General features: G+C 41.6%; 1 protein-coding gene across 1 annotated transcript in view; it reads right to left on the reverse strand.

Moving 5' to 3' along the window:
• Window positions 1-18,726, reverse strand: part of LOC122716046 (microtubule-associated protein futsch) — a 31,085-nt gene that overhangs the window by 1,145 nt on the left and 11,214 nt on the right. Inside the window, exons 7-9 of the mRNA XM_043938744.1 lie at window positions 12,616-18,257; window positions 11,283-11,619; window positions 29-10,871 (exon numbers count right to left, since the gene is read on the reverse strand). Coding sequence (XP_043794679.1) covers window positions 29-10,871; window positions 11,283-11,619; window positions 12,616-18,257 — 16,822 coding nt within the window. The remainder of the gene's footprint in view (window positions 1-28; window positions 10,872-11,282; window positions 11,620-12,615; window positions 18,258-18,726) is intronic.

Genomic DNA, 18,726 nt, shown 5'->3' on the forward strand with positions numbered 1-18,726 from the left:
ATCTCTCGAACGTCTCGACGATACTTACCGAGATCTTTGTCCTCCCAGGATCTTTTGGCTTCCAACAAAGCGTCGTACACCTCGCGGCTCGGCTCTGTGCCGCTGAACACGTAATATCTTGCCCGTACCCTTTTGAAAAATTCCAACGACGTGTAATACGAGTTCCCGTGATGAGGCACGTAAGTCAAATCCACGTAAACCGGTTGCACCTTGTTCTTCGAATCTTTCATCTTCTTCTCGTTCTTTCCCGGGCTCTCCGAACGTTTCTTGTTCTTTATGTTCTCGGACAGCACCCTCTTCGCTTGCTTCTTCTCCTTCTTCGGTGTCCCCGGTGCTCCCTTGTTGGAAATTTCGTTGGTCACCGGTGCGGGCGAGGGCAATCTCAACGGTTCCCCCCAATCGTGTATCGCGTCGAAATTTATCTCCGTATCGGAACGTGGCTCATTGTTCGCGTTGTTACTCGTGTCGCTGTTCCCGGGTTGAGATTTCTCATTTTTCAGGTTGAACTTGCGAGGCGGGACGGGGGATGGAAGGCCGAGAGGGGTGCCCCAACCGTCCAACGGGTCCTTCTTCGTCTCGGTCCTCGAATCGTCCTCCTTGTCGCTTGCGTCCGACGCCTCCTGGCGAACGCTCCCGTTCGTGTACCTCGACGAGACAGCCCTTCCACGCGACTCGGCTGATTCCTTTCCTTCCACCCCCATAGTTTTCTCGAAATCGAGGCCAGCCTCGTCGATGTACCTCTTCCCGTCTTGCCTCTCCTTGTGATCGCCGGCGTACTCTTTCTCCACCAGGAAACGTTTGAACGCGTACGATGAGTCGCTGTGCTGCTCCCTCGTCGAAATCGAAGAGAGATCCCCGCCCTTGCCGAGTTGAGACGAGGTTGGCAGTTCGCCGTAATGGCTCCCTGCCATACCGACTTCCTTCTCTTTTTCTTGCTGCGCGGATCGATGAAGGGGGATGTCGATGCCGCTTTCCTTGCTTGCCACGTACTCGTCCACCTTCACGTCCACTTTCTCGGCCAGGATCACCGTCTCCCCCTTCTCGTTCGTCGTTTCCGTCACCTCTCGAGTCGTGGTCACGATCTCTCCGTCGTCGGACACCGTCTTCGTAGTGGTGATGATCGTTCGGATCACCTCGCCTGATCTGAATCCTTCGGGGGTCCCCGTCAACGACCTGCCCTCCGATCTTCTGTCGGGCGTGGATCTCCCGGATGGTACGCCACCGATATCGGAGGCAATGTCGCGCACGTGAGGGGATACCGGCCGTTTCTCCGTTTTTACCTCCGCCTCCAGTTTCTTCGTCCCTCCCTCCTCGTCCATCCGTTTCTCCTCCTTCTCCTGCTTTCTCGCAGTGTCTTTCCCCAAGGTTTCCCTGATCACGGTTTCCTTGATCGTCGTTCCCTCGTCGATGGCCGAAATATCGCTCTCATCCACCTTCGTGATCGTTGTCGTCACCTTCACGTCGGCGCGTGTGCTCGTTACGATGTCGGATAATTTATGGCCGGTAAACAGTTTCTCAGCATCTGACAAGCTCACCTTACCATCGGACAACGCGTCCCCGGTGATCACAATTTGTTTCGTCTCCTTCCTCACCGTCTCGATCGTATCCGGGATCGTTATTTCCTTGATCTCTTTGATCGTTTTTAAATCTTCGATCTCATCCTCCGGAACGATCTCACGTTTCACGATCTTCTTCACTATGATGACCTTACCGTCTGGTGAAATTTCTGATTCCTCCTCGCCTAATAATAATTTCTCGTCCATAGCGGCCTCCTTGATCTCCAGCCTCGTTGCATCCGACGACGATTCTTCGGTCATCTTCCTGATCGATTCGCCGATTTTACTCTCTTTCAGTATTTGAATAGTATCTGGCTCTTCCTCGAGCACTTCCCGCTTCACGATTCTCTTCACCACGATCACTTTACCGTCCGACGAAATTTCTGGCCGCTGTTCGACCGATTCCTCCTCGATCTCGACCGGCTCACCGATCTTGCTCTCTTTCAGTATTATCTGACCAGGTTTTCCTTCCGTCTCCACGACGGACGTCCTCTGGGTCACCGTGGAGGTGATAGTGGAAGAGGTGATCTTGGAAACGTCTTTGTCTGGTTTAACGACACCCGATTTCTCCTCCATTTTCTCCACCGTGGAGGCCGTGGGTTCCGAGATCGAGTCGGGTGTCTCGTCTCGGGTCATATCGGGCGTTGACTTGCCCGAGAGCGTCGTGATGTGAGTGGTTCGTATCTCCGTCACCCCGCCGACGAACGCTTTGTGAAATTGGCTCTCGTATTGGCCGACCGTGTAATCAGATATAGACGCGTCCATTTGCGTGCCTTGTTGCTGTATTCTTGGATATTCGGATCCCTTGTAATCGTAAGACAATTTTCTTTCTTCGTATCGAGGGGATGGTGATTTTTCGTAACGGAAGCCATCCTTGGCGTAACTGTCTTCACCCTCCTCGTCCTCTTGATAGTCGATCTCCGAGTCAATTATGGATTCTCGGGCAAGTTTCTTCTTCAAAATTATCTCCTCGATTATTTCTAGAATGATGTATCGGGGCAGAGATGTCCTTACAGTGATCTCTTCCAGTATCTCTTCGGTGATCCTCCTCCCCTGTTTGATATAATCCTCCTCCAAAAACCTCTCCATCTCGACCCTCTTCTCTTCCGAGATCGATACCTCCTCGTCGATGTGGGGATCGGAGCGCGCAGGGCTGTCCTGGGTGGATTTGTCGGAAGCGATCAGCTCTGAACTCAAGCTCGAGCTTATGGAACCTTCGCTCGTGTCTTTTGTCGCGTCTTTGCCTCGCGCCATTTTCGCTTCGTCCTCCGATCTTTTATGCTCGGCAATTTCTAAAATCGAATCTCTGCGTATCTTTCTCGTCATAATGATCGTTTCGATGATATTCATCACTATAAACTCCGACACCGAATAAGTTCTAATTATCTCTTCTATCACGTACGTTGTAATTTTTCTTCCCTTATTTATATATTCCTCTAAGATATATCTTGTGATATTTTCTTCCTTATCGGCCGTTGTATCCCCCTTCCGCTCGTCTTTCAATCGATCGGCACCCAATATTCTATCCTTATCGTCGATTTTCTCACCCAATTCCGGTGATATTGATTTACGAGAAACGAACGACTCTTCCCTGCCCGTTACATCGCGTGACGATGGTACTGTGCACACCATGTCCTTAGACTTTTCAATCGCGTCTGTTTTATCGACAGGCGACACAGATTTATCTTTAATCTCGTCACCAGGGAACTTCGAAATTTCCTTTTTATCGGGAACGTCCGACGAAATCGAACATTTCCTTCTGTCGCTAATTCGTAAATCCAAAATGGATGTGGGCGATACATCAACCGATCTCTTTAAATCAGAAGTCGAATCAACATCGTGCTCAGCGATATCGGGCGATTTCGTTTTAACCGATGCATCTTTGATCTCCGTCGGTAAACTAGTTTCACTCGGGGACTTGGATTTCTCGATATCCTTCACGTCACTCGCAACACTGGGAGATTTCGACTTATCTAATGCATCTCTTGTTTCCGTAACTACGCTTGTTACACTGGGAGATCTAGATTTATCGATATCTTTCAGATCTGCCGGTGTATCACCAGCAATGCTAGGCGATTTGGACTCCGCTGCATCTTTTGGTTCCGTCGTGATACCAGTTACACTTGGAGATCTCGATTTTTCAATATCTTTCAAATCGGTTAAATCGACAGCAATACTAGGTCTCTTATCCGCTACCTCCTTTTGTTCCGTAACGACACTGGTTACACTAGGGGACCTAGATTTTTCTACAGTCTTCCCTTCGATATCTTTCGAATCGGTATCGCTGACAACACTTGGTGATTTCGATATATCTTTTGTCTCTGTTAGAGCGCTAGGAGATACGCTGGGAGATTTAGATTTTTCTTTCGTAGGGATATCATCGGGCGCTTCGCCAGCAATGCTAGGGGATTTCGATTTTTCTAAAGGTTCTTTCGATTCCGTAACACTTGTGACACTTGGAGATCTCGATTTTTCGATACCTTTTGCGTCAACGTCCTTCAAATCAGGGGCATCTCCAGTTATGCTAGGCGATTTTGATTTATCCGATGGTTCTCTCGTTTCTGCGGTGATACTTGTCACGCTAGGGGATCTAGACTTCTCAATATCTTTCATAACGTCGACATCTTTCATATCGACAACATCACCGGCGACACTAGGCGATTTTGATTTATCCACAGCCAGTTTCGTTTCTGTTATACTACTTGTCACGCTCGGAGATCTAGATTTTTCAACATCTTTCACAACATCAACATCCTTCAAATCAATTGATTCTCCTGCGACGCTAGGAGATTTTGATTTAATTTCTGTCCCCTTCTGATCTGTTATTTCGCTTGTTAGGCTCGGAGATCTGGATTTTTCTATATCTCTTGTATCGACATCTTTCAAATCGGTAACATCACCAGCAATACTGGGCGACTTTGATTTATCGAAGGCCTCTTTCGGTTCTGTAGTGACACTCGAAGATCTAGATTTTTCAATATCTTTTACATCAACGTCCTTTAAATCTAGTTCTTCACCAACAACACTGGGCGATTTTGATTTATCGGCTGGTTCTTTCTGTTCACTTGCAACACTCACCGTGCTTGGAGATTTTTCAATACGTTTTACATCCTTAAAATCAGGTTCTTCACCAGCAACGCTGGATGTCTTTGATTTGTCCGATGATTCTTTGATTTCTGCTGTGACACTAGTTACACTGGGAGATCTGGATTTATCTACGTCTTTCATATCAATATCCTTTAATTCTGGCTCTTCCCCAACAACACTCGGTGACTTTGATTTATCTGATGGTTCTTTCACTTCTGTTGTGATACTCGCCACGCTGGGAGATCTCGATTTTTCAATCTCTTTTGCAACATCTTCGGATTTTTCTTTGATTTCTGTTGTTAAACTTGGAGATCTGGATTTTTCAATATCTTTTGTATCGACATCTTTTAATTCGGCAATATCACTAGAAACACTGGGTGACTTTGATTTATCCGATGGTTCTTTCACTTCCGCAGTAACACTCGTTACACTTGGAGATCTGGATTTTTCTACGTCTTTCATCTCAACATCCTTTAACTCTGGCTTTTCACCAGCAACACTGGGAGACTTTGATTTATCTGAAGGCTCTTTTTCTTCTGCTGCGACACTCGTTACGCTCGGAGACCTCGACTTTTCAATTTCCTTTGTATCTTTCAATTCAGCAACTTCATCAGTAATACTGGCAGACTTTGATTTATCTAATGATTCCTTCACTTCGGTTGTAATACTTGTTGCGCTGGGAGACCTCGATTTTTTAATCTCTTTTGTATCAACATCCTTTAATTCTGGCTCTTCACCAGTAACACTCGGTGACTTTGATTTATCCAATGGCTCTTTCACTTCTGTTGTGACACTTGCTACGCTGGGAGACCTCGACTTTTCCATTTCTTTCGAGTCAATATCCTTTAACTCTGGCTCTTCATCAGCAACACTCGGTGACTTTGATTTATCCGATGGCTCTTTCACTTCTGTTGTGACACTTGCTACGCTGGGAGATCTTGACTTCTCTATCTCTTTCGAGTCAACATCCTTTAACTCTGGCTCTTCACCAGCAACGCTGGGTGTCTTTGATTTATCCGATGGCTCTTTCACTTCTGTTGTGACACTTGCTACGCTGGGAGACCTCGACTTCTCTATCTCTTTCGTCTCAACATCCTTTAACTCTGGTTTTTCACCAGCAGCACTGGGAGATTTTGATTTATCCGATGGCTCTTTCACTTCTGTTGTGACACTTGCTACGCTGGGAGATCTTGACTTTTCTATCTCTTTCGTCTCAACATCCTTTAACTCTGGTTTTTCACCAGCAACACTGGGAGACTTTGATTTATCTGATGGCTCTTTTGTTTCTGCAGTGATACTTGTTACACTGGGAGATCTAGATTTTTCAATCTCCTTTGTATCAATATCTTTCAATTCAGCAACTTCATCAGTAACACTTGGAGACTTTGATTTATCCGTTGGTTCTCTTGTTTCTACTGTGACGCTTGTTACGCTGGGAGACCTCGACTTTTCAATTTCCTTTGTATCAACATCTTTTAATTCAGCAACTTCATCAGTAACACTTGGAGACTTTGATTTATCCGTTGGTTCTTTTGTTTCTGCTGTGACACTCGTTATACTTGGAGACCTGGATTTTTCAATCTCCTTTGTATCAACATCTTTCAATTCAGCAACTTCATCAGTAACACTGGGAGATTTTGATTTATCCATTGGTTCTTTTGTTTCTGCTGTGACACTTGTTACACTGGGTGACCTCGACTTTTCAATCTCTTTTGTATCAACGTCTTTCAATTCAGCAACTTCGCCAGAAATACTAGGCGACTTTGATTTATCCGTTGGTTCTTTTGTTTCTGCTGTGACACTCGTTACACTTGGAGACCTGGATTTTTCAATCTCCTTTGTATCAACATCTTTCAATTCAGCAACTTCATCAGTAACACTGGGAGATTTTGATTTATCCATTGGTTCTTTTGTTTCTGCTGTGACACTTGTTACACTGGGAGACCTCGACTTTTCAATCTCTTTTGTATCTACATCTTTCAATTCAGCAACTTCATCAGTAACACTGGGAGACTTTGATTTATCTGATAGTTCTTTCACTTCTGTTGTAATACTTGTTGTACTAGGAGATCTTGACTTTTCAAATTCTTTTTTATCGACATCTTTCAGATCAATAACTTCACCAGCAATACTAGGCGATTTTGATTTATCTGATGGTTCTTTTGTTTCTGCAGTGACACTCGTTACACTTGGAGATCTGGATTTTTCAATCTCTTTTGTATCAACATCTTTCAATTCAGCAACTTCATCAGTAACACTGGGAGACTTTGATTTATCTGATGGTTCTTTTGTTTCTGCAGTGACACTTGTTACACTGGGAGATCTAGATTTTTCAATTTCCTTTGTATCAACGTCTTTCATTTCAGCAATTTCACCTGCAACACTGGGAGACTTTGATTTATCCATTGGTTCTTTTGTTTCTGTTGTGACACTCGTTACACTTGGAGATCTGGATTTTTCAATCTCCTTCGTATCAACATCCTTTAATTCTGATTCTTCACCAGTAACACTCGGCGATTTTGATTTATCTGATAGTTCCTTAACTTCTGTTGGTGCACTTGTGATGCTAGGAGTCCTCGATTTTTCGATTTCTTTTATATCAACATCTTTCAATTCAGCAACTTCGCTAGCAACACTAGGTGATTTTGACTTATCTGATGGTTCCTTTAGTTCTGCAATAATACTTGGAGATCTGGATTTTTCTACGTCTTTTACCTCAACATCTTTTAATTCTGGTTCTTCACCAGCAACACTGGGCGATTTTGATTTATCTGATGGTTCTTTTGATTCGATAGTAACACTTGTTACACTTGGAGATCTGGATTTTTCTTTATCTTTTATCTCAACATCCTTTAATTGTGGTTCTTCACCAGCAACACTGGGCGACTTTGATTTATCCGATGATTCTTTTGGTTCCGCAGTAACACTCGTTACACTTGGAGATCTGGATTTTTCTATATCTTTTATCTCAACATCCTTCAATTCTGGCTTTTCATCAGCAACACTGGGAGACTTTGATTTATCTGATGGTTCTTTTGGTTCCGCAATAACACTCGTTACACTTGGAGATCTGGATTTTTCTACGTCTTTTATCTCAACATCTTTTAATTCTGGCTTTTCATCAGCAACACTGGGAGATTTTGATTTATCTGATTGTTCTTTCGATTCCATAGTAACACTTGCTACACTTGGAGATCTGGATTTTTCTACGTCTTTTAGCTCAACATCTTTTAATTCTGGCTCTTCACCAGCAACACTGGGCGACTTTGATTTATCTGATGGTTCTTTCGGTTCTGTAATAACACTTGTTACACTTGGAGATCTAGATTTTTCTATGTCTTTTATTTCGACATCCTTTAATTCTGGCTTTTCTCCAGTAACACTGGGAGACTTTGATTTATCTGATGGCTCTTTTTCTTCTGCTGTGACACTTGTTACACTGGGGGATCTTGATTTTTCAATTTCTTTTTTATCAACATCTTTCAAATCAACAATTTCACCAGCAATACTGGGTGACTTTGATTTATCTGATGGTTCTTTTACTTCTGCTGTAGTGCTTGTTACGCTGGGAGATCTGGACTTTTCTATTTCTTTTATGTCGACGTCTTTTATTTCTGCTGTTACACTTGGAGATCTGGATTTTTCTACGTCTTTTATCTCGACATCTTTTAATTCTGGCTCTTCACCAGCAACACTGGGCGACTTTGATTTATCTGATAACTCTTTTGGCTCTCCAGTAACACTCGTTACACTTGGAGATCTAGATTTTTCTTTATCTTTTATCTCGACATCCTTTAATTCTGGCTTTTCTCCAGCAACACTGGGAGACTTTGATTTATCTGATGGCTCTTTCTCTTCTGCTGTGATACTTGTTACGCTGGGAGATCTTGACTTTTCAATTTCTTTTTTATCAACATCTTTCAAATCAACAATTTCACCAGCAATACTGGGTGATTTTGATTTATCTGATGGTTCTTTTACTTCTGTTGTAGTGCTTGTTACGCTTGGAGATCTAGACTTTTCTATTTCTTTCATATCAACGTCTTTTATTTCTGCTGTTACACTAGGAGATCTAGATTTTTCAACCTCTTTTGTATCAACATCCTTTAATTCTGGTTCTTCACCAGAAACGCTAGGTGACTTTTCTATTGTTTCTTTAACTTCTGCTGGAACACTAATTACACTTGGTATTCTAGATTTTTCAATGTCTTTTAAATCTGGCTCTTCTTCAGGACTAGGTGTTTTTGATTTATCCATTGTTTTCTTTTCTTCTGTAGGAATACTTGTTACACTAGGAGATCTTGATTTTTCAATTTCTTTTGTCTCTATATCTTTTAAATCGGGTTCATCTTCAGCAATACTGGGCGATTTTGATTTTTCGGATACCTCCTTTGACTCTGCTGTAACACTTGTTACACTAGGTGTTCTAGATTTATCAATACTTGTTGCTTCTACTTCTTTCGAATCTTCGATATCACCAGCAATGCTGGGCGATCTTGTTTTAACTTCTGTTTCATCTATTTCACTTGGTGATTTAGATTTGTCGATTACCTTAGTTTCAGCCTCTGTTACAACATGAATTTCACTTGTAATACTAGCTCGTTTCGATACATCGATCACTGTCTTTGTTTCTATTGGTATACTTTCGGCCTTCGTTTCTTCTTTGACTTTCTCAATTTTTTCAATAACGTGCTTTTCTATATCTACTTTCTCCTTCATTTTCATTTCTTCTTCTTTGGGAGAAACTATTTCTTTGTCCGTGATATCAAGTTCTTGAATCTTTTCTGTTATAATGGGAGATTTTGGTTTTTCTGTAGTTGATGTAGTATCTGTAACAAAAGTTGATTTTAATGTATCGATTGGTTCTTTGATCTTTTCATCACTAATACTTAGCTCTTTATCAGTTACAATTGTTGTAGTATCTAATTTTGTTAATGTATGTATTTCCACTTTAGATTTATCAACATCTACAATTGGAAGCTTATCCTTATCAATAATATCAGTCTGTTTAATATCAGAGGATATTTTATCCTCAATTATTTTTGATTCATCAGGAATTTTTGCTTCTAAATCTTTCAGTTTCTCTTCTTTTATTTTAACCTCGCTTATCTCCTGCAAATCATCTTTCTTTTCTATTTTATCTTGATCAGTAGAGATTTCTAATTTGTGATCTGTGATTAATTCTTTTTCCTCTATTTTGGCAGGTTCGATAATTGTTTCCTCTTTTGGTGATTCACTCTTTTCACGCGATACACACACTTCTTCTTTTTCATCTTTTTTCACTTCGATTTCACGAATCTCTTGGCTAATTTCTTCAACTCGCTTTGTTATGGTTTCTGTTTCTAAAATTAATTTTGCCGGTTCTACCTCTTTTGTATCGATTGGAATTTTGCTCGGTTCTTTTAATTTTTCCGTGGGTGATTTCGCAAAAATGGTTTCTGCCGGTGAAACGTCCTCCGATCGAATCGATTCGGATGATTTTAATGCACTTATTTCAAGCATTTTCTTATCAGTTTCTTCTTTGGACTTTTGTAAATGATCTTCAACAATTTTTTCATGCAATTCTTCTTTCTCAGTAATGTCAGGTTTTACTTTAGCCAAATCCTCAATTTGTTTCTGTTGTAATGGAGATTTGGGAGTTTCTGTGTCCATAACAGATGGAGAAGTGCTACTATCCGCCTCCCTCGGTTTACCTTTCTCCAAACTATCCTCGAGATCGCGCGAATCACGTGTATCGATTGGAGATTTATCCAAACTGTCTTCGGGCGTTATTTTTCCAATATCTTTTGGCAATGACTTTTCGGAAATACTGTCCTTTTCTGGGCTACTTATTTCCGAATGCAGAGAGTCTTTATCTAAAAGCAAAGAATCTTTATCAGGTGTTGTCTTGATAGATGTATCTTTAAGAGAATCTTCGGGTGTAATAACTTTTTGAAATGCGATAGTACCGGCTGCACAAATTTCCGTTTCCTGTCCACCGTCTTCGCTACTCGCTGTGACCAACATTCGCCGAACAGATCCAATGTCTTCTCCGATTTCTGGTTTCTTCTCCTTTATTTCTTCTACCTGTGCTTCTATACTAGAATCGATACGTTCCTGTTCTTGTTTTCGTTCCTTAACTAAGGATAAATCTTCTGGAACAATTTGTTTTTCATCTTCAATTTTTTCCAATTTCGGAGATATTTTTTCTACTTTAGCTAATTCCTCGATACTTGATTTACGATCGATGATATCTTTAATTGATTCAATTTCGGTTTCAACTATTTTCTCTGGAGATTTCTCCTTAATTATCTCCTTCTTATCTTCTGGTTTCTCTTCTTTTACTATCTCTGGAGTTTTAACTTTTTCGTCTTTATCAAGTTTTTCTTCCTCGACGGTAGATTTTAACTCAGGTAACGATTCTACTAATTTTATTTCTTCTTTCTTCTCCTCAATCTTTATTTCTTTTTCCTCCTCTGCGGGTTTCTTTTCTTCCTTCTTCTCCTCAATCTTTATTTCTTCGTCTTCTTTTACTGGTTCCTTTTCTTCTTTCTTCTCCTCAATCTTTACTTCTTTTTCTTCCTCTGCGGGTTTCTTTTCTTCTTTCTTCTCAATTTTTATTTCTTTCTCTTCTTTTACTGGTTCCTTTTCTTCTTTCTTTTCCTCAATCTTTACTTCTTTTTCTTCCGCAATAGGTTTCGTTTCTTCTTTTTCCTTCTCATCCTTTAATTCTTTTCCTTCCTCTTCAGGTTTCTTTTCTTCTTTCTTTTCTTCCACCTTTATTTCTTTTTCTTTTTCTTCAGGTTTTTTTTCTTCTTTTTTCTCTTCGACTTTTAATTCTTTTTCTTCCTCCACGGGTTTCTTTTCTTCTTTCTTCTCTTCAATTTTTAATTCTTTTTCTTCCTCTACGGGTTTCTTTTCTTCTTTCTTTTCTTCAATCTTTAATTCTTTTTTTTCCTCTTCAGGTTTCTTTTCTTCTTTCTTCTCATCCACCTTTAATTCTTTTTCTTCTACTGCAGGTTTTTTTTCTTCTTTCTTCTCATCCATCTTTAATTCCTTTTCTTCTACTGCAGGTTTTTTTTCTTCTTTTTTCTCCTCAATCATTAATTCTTTTTCTTCTTCTACAGGTTTCTTTTCTTCTTTTTTCTCTTCAATCTTTAATTCTTTTTCTTCTATTACAGCTTCCTTTTCTTCTTTCTTCTCCTCAATTTTTATTTCTTTTTCTTTCTCTTCGGGTTTCTTTTCTTCTTTCCTCTCTTCAATTTTTAATTCTGTTTTTTCCTCTTCAGGTTTCTTTTCTTCTTTTTTTTCTTCCACCTTTAATTCCTTTTCTTCCTCTGCGAGTTTCTTTTCTTCTTTCTCCTCATCCACTTTTAATTCCTTTTCTTCTTCTACAGGTTTTTTTTCTTCTTTTTTCTCTTCAATCTTTAATTCTTTTTCTTCTACTACAGCTTCCTTTTCTTCTTTCTTCTCCTCAACTTTTATTTCTTTTTCTTTCTCTTCGGGTTTCTTTTCTTCTTTTTTCTCCTCAATCTTTAATTCTTTTTCTTCTACTGCAGCTTTCTTTTCTTCTTTCTTCTCCTCAACTTTTATTTCTTTTTCTTTTTCTTCGGGTTTCTTTTCTTCTTTCTTGTCTTCAACTTTTAATTCTTTTTTTTCTTCTTCAGGTTTCCTTTCTTCTTTCTTTTCTTCTACTTTTAATTCCTTTTCTTCTTCTATGGGTTTCTTTTCTTCTTTCTTTTCCTCCACTTTTAATTCTTTTTCTTCTAATGTAAGTTCCTTTTCTTTTTTCTTATCTTCAATCTTTAATTCTTTTTCTTCTATTGCTGTTTCCTTTTCTTCTTTCTTCTCCTCCAGCTTTAAGTCTTTCTCTTCTTTTGCTGGTTCCTTTTCTTCTTTTTTGTCCTCAATCTTTAATTCTTTTTCTTCCTTTTCGGGTTTCTTTTCTTCTTTTTTCTCTTCTATTTTTAATTCTTTCTCTTGTTGAGGTTTTCTTTCTTCTTTTTCAATTTGAAGTGTAGTTACTTTCGGTGTTTCTTCGATTAATTTTTTTGCTATTGTTTTGTCAATAATTTTTTCTTCCTTTTTCTCTTTAGCTTCGTCTAAATATTTTTCTGTTGTATCGAGAGGTTCCATTTCTTTTGCTATTTCTATCGTCTTAGTCAATTCTTTAGCTTCTTTCTTTTCCATTTCTTCTTTATCCAATTTAACAAATTGTACTTTGTCAACATCTATGTCTAATTCTTTTTTCTCTATTTTCTCTTTCGTCTCATGAACAAACTTTTCATCAGCCTCAATAACTTCGCTTATTACGTCTTCGACAGCTTCTTCAGCGTATTCTCGTTCCCTCGATTCATCCGATTTTGGCGAAATAATCCGCGATGTGTCTTCTAGCGAAGTAACCGTTACTTCACCTACTTTATATTCTTGTTCAACAGCTTCAAAATCATCGGTAATGTCTTTTTCTTTTGGAATTATTTGTTCTTTAATTTGTATCTCTTCTTTCGAAATTTTTTTACCGATACTAACAAAACCATCTTCTTCTACTTCTTCTTCTTCCTCCTCTTCTTCCTCGACCTCTTCCTTTTTCTTCAAGTCGAGTTCTGCTTTGAGTGCTTTCTCTTCTTTTTCCTTCTCTAATTTCGCGACAGATACTTTATCGATTGGCGATAGTACTTCCTCTGCTTCTTTTGTGATTTCTGTAATTTCTTTTTCTTTTTCTTCCTTTTCTTTTTCCTTTTCGATCTCTTTCTTTTCCACTTTTTCTATTTCTTCCTTTTCTTCTTCTTTCTTTTGTTTAAGAATAATCTGTTCTACCTGCGAATCAAACAGACCTTTAGTAGGAACATCGATTAATTTTTGAATGATAATTTCCTGAATAATACGAATGATAATCGTTTTCGGTACAGTTTTTCTCACAGAAATTTCCTCCACGATTTCAATGGTTATACACTTCCCTTTTTTCATATATTCACTAATGATATATTCCTCGAGTTCCATTTGCAATCGTGGAGTAATCGATTCGAGTTTTAAGATATCAACGTTATCGACAACATCCTCCTTCGAAAGTCCTTTCCGTATGATAATCTCTTCGATAATATAAATCACACGCTCTTTTGGAACACGTTTCACGATTGTTATATATTCTACAATCTCGATCGTAATTCTCTTCTTCTTCAATACAAGCTCTTCGATTATCTCTTCTATCATGCGATCAACTTTATCGATGATCGCTCTAACTTCGGACGGCAATTCAATTGAGGTAGCAATTTCTTCACTCGCGTCCACTTTGGCCTCACGCTCTTTATCCGTTACGAATTTGGGCGATGTTGGCGTCGAACCTGGAGAGACCATCACGATCTCCGCCTTCGCGGGAGAAATCTTTTGATCGAAACCTATCACCGACTCTTCTACCCCTGTTCCAATTTGTGCTTCATCGATCGATTTTCTCGCGGTTTCTTTCACGTATACGTCCTCTAATCCAGCTTCCATTACATCCACTTTCGGAGAAACAACTTCCTTATCTGAAACAACCGGCTCCTTTATCGGTTTTTCATCCTCTTTTAACATCTCTTCGCAAATTTCTTTAACGTCACGTTTATCCTCCGGTTTCTTTTCCGGAGACGTAATCTCCTCGATTTTCTTAACCATTTTCACGCAAGGCTCCTCGTGCACTTCAACGAGCTCTTCGGCTTCCTCCTGATAAGAAATCTCTTCCGTGATACCGACTTTCGTCGGTATTACAGCAATTTTATCTTCGATTGTGGTTAATTTTTCAGGCGATTCGACGCCTTCGCCTTCAGAAACTGGTGATTTAGTTTTAGCGGCAGTAGGTGATACTTCTTCTTTTTTGATCGGTTCTTCGAATAACGTTTTTTCCGAAAATAAATCGTCTTCTTTTAAAACTTGAGCAACTTTACGCACGATTTCAATGACATCTTTTGGTTTTTCCTCGATATCTATTCCAGCTGTACCAGCGAGGACTTCGCCAACATCTCGAACAGCCTCTTTAACGTCTTTAGTAGGCACTGGTTCCCAATCTTCCTCTTTTGGTATTTCGAATTTTACTTTCTCCGGTTCTTTAGTTTCGGGCGATATGCTTTCGATCTGTGGTTTTATCGCTTCCAATTTTTCCACTACACCTTCCAACGTGTCTTTAACGACATCTTTCACCAGTGGTACTTCTCGCGTTAGGTCGACAGTTTCTTCTTCGATCTTTTCTTCTAACGACTCCAACGAGTCTCTCAGGCTATCCTTCACCGTCTTAAATTTCTTCGAAGCTTCTTCCAGCAAGGCTTTTATCTCTTCCGCGTCTTCCTCGACTTCTTCTCCAACCTCCTCTTCCTTCCTAATCTTGGTATCGATCTCTGTTATTTCCTCTTTCCTCTCGTCCAACGCGACTTCTTTCGGCTGAACTTCACTCACTTTCACGTCTTCTTTTATCACAATTTTTTCATCGACAGGTTTAGGCGCAGCGACTTCTTCCTCCTTCTCTTCAATTTCACTCGGTTTCTCCTTAATCTCGGGCTTTGCTTCCTCCGGTTCTGGTATGGAAACATCCTCGACGACTCGTTCCTTCGCGACAATTTCTTCAACAGCCGGTGAGATCTTTGCATCGCTATCCTTCCGTTCTACTTCAGTTACCGTAACTTCTTGAGCTTTTTCACTAGGTTTGCCTACTTTGGGGAACATTTTCTCCATATCTACCTCTTCAAGAACAGTTTTCTCTACCTTAGCTTCTTTAGGAGAGCTTGACTTGGATGAAGATTTTTCGTCAACATCTTTCTCTTGCTCCTTCTTCGATTTTTTAGTCAATTTATCGATACCCTTCTCAAATTTATCGGCAACCTTGCCGAAGAAACTGAAAACACCTTTTTGCTCCTTAACCGGCGGAGTGGGCGGTTCTTGTTCCGGTTTCTGTTCAGGCTTCTGTTCTTGTTGCGCCTGCGGCTGTGGCAATGTCAGCTTTTCCTCTTTGTCCTTCTCAAAGTCTTCTATTCTGTACAACTTGGGATCCACCTCCTCGTGGACAGGCAGATCGGCAACCTCGTCCGGAGTTTTCACGATATCTCGTTGCACAGCTTGCCGGATGTCGAACACGTGAACGTCCGGCTTAGTGGTTACCGTGAGAGGTACAATTCGCGAAGCAGCAGCAGCGACCTCTTCTTCCTTAACCTTCGGTATCACGTCTTTCTCCTTCACTTCCTCGATGATGTGTTTCTCGTCGATATCTTCTTTTATCTCATCGAGCGGTATACGCTCGTCCTCGGGAAGCGTTGGGGCTGTCGTTGTGGCGCCAGATTCCAACGTAGAAATACGTTCTTGCGATTCTTCCAATTTTTCGGGGATTTGTTCCTTTTGGTCAACCTCAGGCTTCATGTCGGTATCGGTGGTTTTCTTCTCGGACGAGTCCAATTTGTCCGGGCTCAAACTGGACGGCTCCTTCGTGACGTCCTCGCTATCCTTCTTCCCAGAATCGTCCTTCTCCTCAGGCTTCTGCTGTATCGTTTCCGCCGCGGTAGCGATTATATCCTTCACCTCCTCCTCCAATTGCTCCCTTCGATCCGGCGACAGATCGATAGGCTCCGCCCCCTCCTCCTCGATCCTCAACGTCTCCACCACTTTCTCCTCCCCCTCTTTCTCCCGCTTCTCCACCACCACGCTCTCGTCCCTCTCCTTTTCCTCGACCTCCTCCTCCTCCCCCTTCTCCTTCACCTGTTCCATATCCTTCAGCATCTTCGCCTTCTCCGACTCAGCCTCGTCCAGGATATGTTTCTGCTCACCCTCCCCGCTCTGGGTAGAGTCCTCGATATAATCCTCCTCCTTCTCGACGATCAAATATTCGTCGATCATCTCCCTCTTCAATGCTTCCTCCATATCGGGCTCAATTATGTCATCATCCGTGATATCCTCCTCCTTCTTGTCGGTAAGCTCGGCCGTGATCTCATCATCCCCCTCGGAACGATCATCTTTCCTCGTCTCCTCGATACGTTCCGCCTTCTGGAGGACGGCCTCGATCTCCTCCACGACCTCCCGTTCCTCTTTCAGATCGGCCAACACCTTGCTCTCGATCGAGTCCAACGAAATGTCCTCCGATTGTTCCATCAAGCTCTTCTCGGCCAGCCTGCCACCCGCCTCGGCCTCGATCCCTGACGGCGTGGATACCGTGGACGAGTCGGCGGTCCCCTTCTCCCCCTTCGCCTTGCGAGCAACGACGCCATCCTTATCGGATTTGACGGAAGTCGTTGGCGTGCTTCGAGTCGATTTCGCGGGGCTGCCTGACACCCGTACTTTGCTCGGGCTGACAGGCTTCCTTCGCCCTATCGGCTTTCTGTCCATTGGCTTCGGTTTCGCCGTCACTTTGACCGCGGCTGTTACACCCGTTTCCTTTATCGCAGACTTCTTCTGCTCCACCACTTTCCTGTTGTTCGCGTCCTTCGTGCTTTTCGCCGGGGGGGCGATCTCGATCTTGTGAACAGGCGGCATCTTTTTCACCGCCTTCGATATTTCCGTTTTAGTCGCTACCCCGTTCATGGTCTTCTTGGGGGTGGTCGGCGACGATTTGATCACGCCCGTTTCCTTCTTCTCCACGGGGGATTGTTTCGCTTTCTTCGACTCGGTGATCCTCGGTTTTGGCGTCGAGTCTATTTTCGCGGGCTTCGCGCCCTTCGCCTCTTTCTTCCTCGGTTTCGCCTCCTTAATCGCGGGGGGCGCGATTATCTTCTCAGCCTCCTGCCTAGTCTCGATAGGCTTCCTCTGAACCTCTTCCTCCCGTTTTTCCTCTTTCTCGAGCTTCTCTATTTTTCCAATCTCCTTCTTTATAATCTCCTTCTTCGCCTCCTTCTCCGCCTTTTGCTCCTTCCTCTCCTTCACGTCCTTTATCTCCACCTCTATCTTCTTGTTCTCCAACGCTTTCTTGGTCTTCGCCTCGGGTTTGACCGGTTGCTGTTGTTTAGTGGGTATGATGGGTGTGCCCTGCGCTACGCGGGCTGGCAAATCCTCCCCGCCTTTTATCACTTTCATCTCCGGCGACTCCTTCTTCTCCTTCTTCGCCTCCCCTATCTTCTTCGCCGGCTCTTTGTCGGTTATGAGGCTGAACTTTTGCTTGGCCGGTTTGTCACGCAAGGTCGCCAACGAGGCGGACGGGGAAAGGCTTTTCGCCGAGCATACGGGATGCTTGAGGAACTCGAGATGCTTCAATCGTTCGAACCCTTCGAAAATCTTGAGCTGGGGGGTACTGCCGGGGAACAGGATTCTCGTGATAGTGTCCTCGGGATTGGCAGGTTGCCAAACGAGCATTGCGCATATCGAGACCAGATTCTGAATCGGGAACGTTAAATTGTTCGAGTCTTTTTTGTGGGAGCCGGAGAATAATTTCGAGTCCGAGGTGTGCCATTTGGCAAGAAATTCCCTCACTTCGCGGCTGTCCTTGTTCGGGCTTAGCACGTACATGTCCAACGTGCCGTGGCCCACTTTGTGGTAAAGATTGATCGGGTCCGGATCCCTGTAGCACGGATGCGCTCGCAAGTTGATGTGACGTAGATTAACGACCATCTCTTGGCCAATGTCGGTTAGATTCAGGATCAGAGGATCGATATCTTTGTTCCCATCCGGTGAATTGGATTGTCTTCTCTCCTGTTACGTGAGGCAGTGCAACATCAACAGTTTAGAAATAATAATAGTTATATAATAATTTAATAATAAATAATGTAATAATAAAAATAGAATTTATTGGATATTGATCTCCTATAACGATCTCAATTTCTTAATGTTATGCTGTTATTATTATTACCTGAAATTATCGATTTATTACAAGATAAAAAAAAATCGATATGTTAAAGAACAATAACAAGAAATTTTCGTAATTCTCCATTTCTTCAAAATTTATATATCTTCGAGAGAAAATTTATGTTAAGTGTTATATCGATTGTGAGATTAAAAAAGTGTTAAAGAACAATAACAAGAAATTTTCGTAATTCCCCATTTCTTCAAAATTTATATATCTTCGAGAGAAAATTTATGTTAAATGTTATATCGATTGTGAGATTAAAAAAGTATTAAAGATCGTATTAAAGAACAATAATAAGAAATTTTTCGTAATTCT

This window comes from Apis laboriosa, unplaced genomic scaffold, assembly GCF_014066325.1.
Source record: "Apis laboriosa isolate Shangri-la unplaced genomic scaffold, ASM1406632v1 scaffold41_cov147, whole genome shotgun sequence".
NCBI lineage: Eukaryota > Metazoa > Arthropoda > Insecta > Hymenoptera > Apidae > Apis > Apis laboriosa.